The sequence below is a fragment of the Xyrauchen texanus genome, chromosome 15 (assembly GCF_025860055.1).
Source record: "Xyrauchen texanus isolate HMW12.3.18 chromosome 15, RBS_HiC_50CHRs, whole genome shotgun sequence".
NCBI classification, from domain to species: domain Eukaryota; kingdom Metazoa; phylum Chordata; class Actinopteri; order Cypriniformes; family Catostomidae; genus Xyrauchen; species Xyrauchen texanus.
The window spans coordinates 5,874,140-5,882,728 of record NC_068290.1 but is presented as its reverse complement, the minus strand read 5'-3'; the positions used below and the strand labels follow the sequence as shown (position 1 = coordinate 5,882,728).

Below are 8,589 nucleotides of genomic sequence, written 5' to 3'. Positions count from 1 at the left end.
AACAAGTTGGTTTGTGTGGGTGCTGTTGAAACTGAATTTATCTATATAGTTTATTTTTTTCTTTTGCATTTTCTTATTGTAACACTAGATGTCACAGACTCCACACACAAGCAGCTGAATATTCCAGCTACTCAGTGCAAGGAATTTGCCAATAACAAGGTTTCATAAAATGTGTGTAAAGTTTGTTTAGGTGAAACACACATTGAGGATTTTTGTGGCATTTTGACACATATTCAGATCTAATTACACTTACGTTGTTTACAGTTTGCATTGTTGATGGCTTTACATATTGCCCTAAATTGAGGTGATGCATTATAGCAGAGCTAATAATATTAACCACTTGCAAGCAAAGACAAAATGCAATAAAAAAAATGCAATAACTACACATATTAGCAACACAAAGTCTCTTGGAGTCTTAGACTTAATCTGTCCTATGATAGACAGGTTTGGCTTAACTATGCACAGGTTTAGAGAAAGTGCCAACAATGGGCACACAAGCCCATTGTTTTTCTCAGTTTTAGTGTAGCCGTAATAACTGCGTTTCGGCTTTGTATGGCAGTATGAATTATTACTAGACCAAAGAACACAAATCAATGTAAATATTAATGCAAATCAGATAGGACTTTAAAAAAAAATGACAATCATAAGTTAATATAGGTTCACTTTACCCCACGACTCTCCACTGAAAAATACATTAGCCAAATGTTGATCCATAACTGGCCATTGTGATGTCTGAAAGAGGATCTCTAACATATTAGAATCTTCCAGTTGAATAAATGGCATTATTATTAATACTATAATAATTGTTTATTGTAATGCACTAAATAATAATTCTAACACTGTGCTAAGGTGACACTCTGTTTACTCAACAACTATTACAAAAGAATGACGATATTAGAATTTTAGTGTAAATAATGGAACCCTAATTTAAATGCGTGGAGTTTGGGCGTTTTTATTTATTTATTTTACTTAAGTTAGAGTAGCGTGTTTCAAACATATTTATATTTCAATTCCATAATTCAAAGGAGTATTCTAAAACCAATGTCAATAAACGAAGGTTCTCATTGTGACAACTTACCGCATTTAGTGTGACATCATAGTGCTATTTTTCCAAGACAGACACAAATGTGAAATGCAAAATATCTGACTGAAAATCCTAGAATATGGTCACATAACTTAATGAGTTGGAGTCCCAGTTTCTCAGTCAGCGACCAACAACCAAAAAATTATTTAATTACAGCATAGCTAATTAGATCATACTTACCCTATGATCTAAGCAGTGACGAATAACTGGCATCCGCAAAAATCTTTGTAAATAAATAAATGTAATTTCCATTGTATACCGATACATTTTGCTGTTCAATATCAATCATTCAAACTCTTTTAAATATTCGAGTATAGTGTTATATGTCCACATAGTTATAGTACAATATTTAAACAGTATAGAGATAAAAATGTGTGGTATAAAACATAAGAAGTCTGTAAAATACCTTATATAGGGTAGCATCCTGGAATACGCAAATCCAAAATCTGCGCACGTTCATGCCAATCCAACGGAGCTGTGAGATGTTGCGCACGACGCAAAATAATCTGCAATTTAACAATCTCATGTAGAATCTCAGATCTAAAGCGCACATCAAAGTTTTGTCTATAAGCAAACTCTAGATAGCCATTGCATTCTATATGTAGACATTTATCTGACAGTTTCCAAGGGCTTTCCAAAACCTGTCCACTGTGCGCGCAACTCTCTCTCTCTCTCTCTCTCTCTCTCTCTCTCTCTCTCTCTCTCTCTCTCTCTCTCTCTCTCTCTCTCTCTCTCTCTCTCTCTCATCACATCTTTCCTCAGACAGCATATGATCACGACAAGCTTCCTCGAAGTCAAACCAGACACTGTGGGAATAATTTGGAAATTTGGAGGTCCTTGAAGATCTTGGAGGTCTTTTCAACAGCTGTTCGTCTTGCCAGGCGTGAGAAACCTGTTTAAAAATATTTGTGGTAGGGATAATGCAGCTGTGATGTCAGGGATGCGCATTAAGGCATCCATATGAGGCAGACTGTATTAGATAGAGCTTTAGAGAGATTTTCATGTTGTGCCCTGCATGTAGCCTATAAGATTCATTATGTACATGTGACAATAAGACATTTTTGAGCAACATTATTCCAAAGTCATATGTCATTATATCAACTGGAAAATTATTTTACAGAACCTTATGTGATTACTTGCTGTATGATGATGGAATGATCTGGTGGAAGAAAACTGATTATGTGTCTTTTTGCTGTGCAGAACAGTATAGAAATCCACCTGTATTAAAACACATTCAGATTGTTGTATTGGAAAACATGGAAAAAATATGTGTTATGAATTATGTTGTAACAATTATTAAATCAAAATAAGTTAAGTTTGCAATTATAATGAAAACTATTTAAGATAATAGGCTGTTTTAGCAAAAAGACAAAAGCAACATCATTTACTCACCCAAATGTTGTTGCAAACCCATATTACTTTTCTTCTTCTATGGAACAAAACAGCATATGTTTATCAGAATGATAGCCCCAGTCCCCAATCATTTTCAGTGCATGGTTGATTTATAAAGTAAATGGTGCCTGAGGGTAACATTCTGCCTTCCTTTTTATATTCCAAGGCTGATAGAAAATAAAATGGGTTTGGAACCATATTTGGGTGAGTAAATGATGACAGAATTGTATTTTGGGTGAACTATCCACTAAATATGCAGATGAGGCAAAACATTATTACCACCTGCCTAATATGCTGTTGGTCCTCCGCGTGCCATCAAAACAACGCCGACTCGCCAAGGCATGGACTCTGTAGGACCCTGAAGGTGTCCTGTGCTATCTGGCACCAAGACATTAGCAACAGATCCTTCAAGTCCTGTAAGTTGCAAAGTGGAGCTTCAGTGGATTGGACATGTTGGTCCAGCACATCCCACAGATGCTCAATCAGATTGAGATCTGGGGAATTTGAAGGCCACCAAGTCAACACCTTGAACTCTTCATCATGTTCCTCAAACCACTCCTAAACAATGTGTGCAGTGTGGCAGGGTGCATTATCCTGCTGAGGCCACTGCCATCAGGGAATACCATTGCCATGAAGGGGTGTACCTGGTCTGCAACCATGTTTAGGTAGGTGGCACGTGTCAAATTGATGTCCAAATGAATGGCCAGACCCATGGGTTTCCCAGCAGAACATTGCCCAGAGCAAAAAACTCCCTTGTCTTCCCACAGTACATCCTGGTGCCATCACTTCCCCAGGTAAACGACGCTCACGTGCATGGCCATCCACGTGATGTGAAAGAAAATGGGACTCATCGGACCAGGTGACCGTCTTCTACTGCCCCAAGGTCCAGTTCCGATGCTCGTATGCCCATTGTTGGCACTTTCGATGGTGGACAGGGGTCATCATGGGCACTCTGGCCGGTCTGCAGCTATGCAGCCCTGTACGCAGCAGGTTGTAATGCACTGTGTGTTGTGACACATTCCTCCCTGACCTTCTGTCGGTTTGGACCAGATGGGATAGCCTTTGTTGCCCTTGCTTATCGATGAACATTGGCTGCCTAACACCCTGTCGGCGGATTGTGATTTGTCCCTCCTCGGACCACTGTCAGTAGGTACTCACCACTGCTGACCACAAGCCTTGCCTTTTCAGAGATGCACTGATCCAGTCATCTGGCCATAACAATTTGGCCAATGCCAAAGTTGCTCAGGTCTTTACTCTTGCCCATTTCTCCTGCATTCAACATATTGTCTACCAGAACTGATTGTTCGCTTACAGTCTAATCTAACAAGACTATGACATGTGGCCTTGTGAGTAGATGATCAATGCTAGTCGCTTCACCTATGTGTGGTTGTAATATTTTGGCTCATCAGTGTATATTCAACATTACATTAACATTGCAATAGTTGTATTTTGCAATATGCCTATGTAATTGCATGAAGATTAAACACAAGTGAACAAATTCAAATGTCCCTTACAATATTATCAATCTAATTTCTGTGGTTTTTCATGTCTCTGTTTTTATATTTTGATAGTAAAGAAATGGCCAGTCCACTAGAGCGGGTAGTAGCCCAGAAGAAGGAGGCCATTGAAGCTGTAATGGAGATGTTTGAGAAGAGTGCTGAGGTGCTGGCCAGCACTGTTGGAGAGTTATCACCTCTTTTTGAGGCTGCTACTCCAGTCCTCAAGCTTGTTCTTAATAATGTGGAAAGCAAGGAAGTGATATATGTCAAAGATCAATTTCTAGTGGTGAGGCGCAAATTAGATGTCCTCTCATCTCAACTGCAGGACATTGATGCTGAGATCAGGAGGAGACGTTTGGATTCTCAGTTCTTCTCTGTGGAAGAGAATCTGCGCAATCAGTTCAGAAAATATATAGACATTCTGGAGGCCAAACCTGAGTACAAGGAGGTCAAGAAACGCTTGTTCTTGGAGCATTTTTTTATAACAGGAGGAGAGAAAAACCTATGTGTGCTTTATGATGCTTTGATTGGGAAAAGCACATTTGGGGAGCCAATTCTGGATGTTGTGGAACAGTACGAGGCCAGAAACAGGAGGGTCCTGGAAGACTTCTGTGTAAGGTTGAAGGAGCTTCTCTGCTTGGGAATAATCGCTCTACTGGGATATTGTTTCCTCAATCTGGGCGAAGAGGCAGAGCAGGAGAAGATGCAAGAGTGGAGCACCAAGATCCAAGAAATTGAGATGAAAATGAAGGAAACCATTGAGAAATGTGTGAATTCATTTCCAGAGCAAGCTGAATTGGATATCAAGAGGCTTATGAAGGAAAGAGAGGATGGGAACCTCCAGGAAATGGCCAATGAACTGCTGGACTTCCTAGTCAAGAAGTACGACTGGGTGAGCTGGTCCATCCGTGTCATTACTAACTTGGGCAAAATTCGTAACTGGAGAGCTGGAGAAAACTTTCAGTCTATGGCCGGCCAGAAATACTTTGAAGTATCGCAAGGAACTGAAACCATCCTGGTGGTGTCCTACTGCAGCAACCCTCAACCTGTGCCCAATGAGAACATAAAACAGACTATGGAGGGTACTGCAAAGAAGGGAGATGCCAAAGCTGTAGTTGGGGTTCTGGAGAAGCAGTTAGCTGGGTTTTGGGTTCATGCTGTCAGTCGTCACAAGGAGAGCTTTGCTGTGTCGAGTTTTCCTGAAGACTGCCACTACTGGGAGAAACATAAGAATGTGAATCTGTGTGTGCATTCAGAGTAGAGTTACTGTCACACTTTACAAATAAGCATGTGTATACTGAATTTCTTTAATCTTAAAGTCATGTTATATTTAAATGTCTCTCTAAAAACATCTGAATAGGGAATGTTAAGTGTCGTGACATAAGCAAATATGTTGTAGTAATAAAGAAAGCTTTTGGAACCACTGAGAAAATACTGGCTAAGAAAAATATTTACCCATTTAGCTTGTGTGATAATAATGTGCTCAGGTTTACTCAGAGCTGAGAGTATCTGTTCCACCATCAGCCATAAAAAGTGTCCATGGAAAAACATCTCAGGAAACTAATGCATGAGAATGTCTTGCCCAGCAATGTCCATAATGATGAGACTAAAACACATCCTTTAAAACGTATTTACACAGGTTAAAGTGTTGACCCTGTTACTGGAAACCAGTGTTGAGTAAGTTACTCAAAAAGTAATCCACAAAAAATGACTAATTACTTCTCTAAATTTGTTATAAGATTATTTTACTTGTTACTTCATAGCCAAGTAATAACACTACTAATTACTTAAGTTACTTTCTAAGACAAAATTACTTTTTTGCTTCAAAAATTATAAATAATGTCTATATTTTCTCCTTGTTCCTAGTCGCATACAAGTCATACACCCGTTTCTCTCTTACAATGACTTGAAAAGACGGGTATACAGATTCAGGGTACAATGGAGATAAAGGTACCAGAGGGTTAAAAGCATTTTTAGTTTTATTTTCCCCCAAAACAATAAACAGAAAAATATTTTTTTTTGCTTTTGTGTCCAGACTTTTCTTAAGTGGGGTGAATAGATCTGTTATAAATCATTTTCAAAGTAGGCTCACAATGACCAATCCAATTGAAATGGATATTAATTTGTTTATAGAATACTTGAGATGTTATGAAACACAAAACGTGACTGAAATTAACAAGAAATGGTTAACCCATGTGTGATGAGGAGGAGAACATGTCCGGGCCGTGATGGAGCATGGCCAGCGCTGAATCAGCTGATCAACGGGAGAGCGAGATAAGGTGCAGCCGGAGACGCCGGTTATAGAGATAGAGAGAGAGATGCTCGCGGCTGCATTGTCTGTGTGTCTGTCTTTTGTTTTATGTTGTTTTAAGTTGAGTTTTACATTAAACCTTACATTTACTGTTCAGCCGGTTCCCGTCTCCTCATTGCCCTACCTTGAACTGTTGCAGCGGGCCCGAAACCCAGGAGCACTGGAGGAAATACACCGCCATGGTGTCCTCGCAGTTGCCAGAAGTCCTCAAGTCCATCGCCAGTATGCACCATGTGCAACATTAGGCCCTGCTTGAGCTATGCCAGGACCAGTTTTGCAGATTCCGGGAGGTGCTCTAAGCTCAAGAAGAGGACCAGCACGCAATCTGGACTTTATTACACCAGGAGAAAGCCCTGGCCATGACCCCGGACCCAGTAGCCCCCAGCCCCCTGACTTAAGTATCTGTCTGTAAAATGAAAGGAAGAGAGAAATCGGAATAAATGTTTCGAACTCCTTGTATTTTCAGTCTGAGAGGACCCACAAGCCTCCACAGGGTTTCCCCGTTCGAGCTGCTGTATGGGGGGGGCACGCCACGTGGCGTGCTCGATGTCTTATGGGAAACTTGGGTGGAGGGACCTTCTAAAATAAAAAATTAAATTCAAAATGTTCATGATCTTCTTGAAACTCCACACTTTGGTTCAACTAACACAGGAGAATTTGAACGTTCATGAACGTCAAGGCTGACCTTATAACAGGGGTACTCAGCTAAGGGAATTTGCACTGGGAGATAAAGTGCTCATATTACTCCCCACATCGAGCTCTAAATTACTCGGCAATTGGCATGGGCCCTTTGAGGTCACACGACAAGTGGGAGATCTCGATTTTGAGGTGAAACGAACAGATTGAGGTGACGCACATCAAATACACTATCTCAACCTCCTGTAATTATGGATGGAGGCGGTCCCTGTGATGTTGGCAACAGTAGTTATGGAGAGGGTGGAGCTCGGACCGGAGGTGAATATAAACGGCAATCATGTCTCCCCAGTCACTTGTGGAGACCACCTCTCACATATCAAGTCACAGAGGTTGCTAAGTTGCAGAATTTGCCGATGTGTTTTCTCCTCTGCCAGGTCGTACAAACCTCATCCAGCACCACATCGAGATTGGGGCACTTGGGGAAGTGGTACGTAGCCATCCCTGCCTACTGCCCGAGCACAAAACGAAAATAGTTTGTGAAGAATTATATGCACATATGGGGTAATAGAGGAATCCCACAGTGATTGGTCCAGACCGGTTGTTCTAGTTCCTAAGAGCGACGGGTCTGTACGGTTCTGTGTGGATTATAGGAAAGTCAATGCAGTGTCTAAATTTTATCCATACCCAATGGTGATTTGCTCAATCGGTTGGGCACATCTTTCTTTTATTCGACACTGGATTTGACAAAGGGGTATTGGCAGATCCCCTTAACACCAATATCCTGCAAAAAATGGCCTTCTCCACATCGTTTGGCTTATACCAATTTGTGACACTCCCATTCGGTTTGTTTAGGGCCCCGGCTATGTTTCAGAGCCTCATGGACCGAGTCCTGCCTATCTGGATGACATCATTATATACAGTAATGATTGGCAGCAGCATATCAAGATATCTTGATAAGCTTGGTAATTAATTTATCCCTCAATGATAGCAAGGGGCCCAGGGCCCGAAGCAGCCCCAAATCATGATCCCTCCACCCTACTTCACCGTTGAGATGATGTTTTCATGTTGATATGCGGTGCCCTTTTTACGCCAGACGTAGTGCTGCATGTTCTTCCCAAACAATTCCACCTTAGTTTCATCAGTCAGCAAAATATTTTCCCAGTATGGAGTGTCAAGGAGGTCTTTGGACAACTTCAGGTGTGCAGCAATGCTTTTGTTGGAAAGCAGAGGCTTCCTGCTTGGTGTCCTGCCATGGACACAATAGCTGTTTAATGTTTTCCATATAGTAGTCCCATGAACAGAGATGTTAACCAGTACTAATGATTCCTTCAAATGTTTAGCTTTCATTTTTAATTTTTTTTACCTCATTGAGTGTTCTGCGGTGTGCCCTTTGAGTCATCTTGGCTGGACAGCGACTTCTAAGGAGAGTAGCCACTGTACTACAACAACTCCATTCATTGACAAATAGTCTAACTGTGGACAGATGAATATCTAAGCTCTTCGAGATCAATATGTAACTCTTTCCAGCTTTATGCAAAGCAACAATTCTTGATCGTATGTCTTCTCAGATATCCTTTTTGTGAGGTATGGTCCAAGTCAGCAGATGCTTCTTGTGAATAGCGAACTCAAAATGTTTGAGTGCTTTTTATAAGTCAAAGTATCTCTAA

At 40.8% G+C, this 8,589-nt stretch overlaps 1 protein-coding gene across 1 annotated transcript; it reads left to right on the top strand.

The window, feature by feature from the left end:
• Positions 1-1,858: 1,858 nt before the first annotated feature.
• On the top strand, positions 1,859-5,385 carry LOC127655646 (protein rapunzel-like). The gene is made up of 2 exons (XM_052143557.1): positions 1,859-1,967; positions 4,048-5,385. Exon 2 carries the CDS (start codon positions 4,055-4,057, stop codon positions 5,234-5,236), a length of 1,182 nt encoding a protein of 393 aa, XP_051999517.1. The 5' UTR covers positions 1,859-1,967; positions 4,048-4,054; the 3' UTR covers positions 5,237-5,385.
• The last annotated feature ends 3,204 nt before the right edge of the window (positions 5,386-8,589 follow it).

Excerpts from the sequence above, each read along its gene's own strand:
- LOC127655646 (XM_052143557.1), top strand. The coding sequence starts at position 4,055 with ATGGCCAGTCCACTAGAGCGGGTAGTAGCCCAGAAGAAGGAGGCCATT.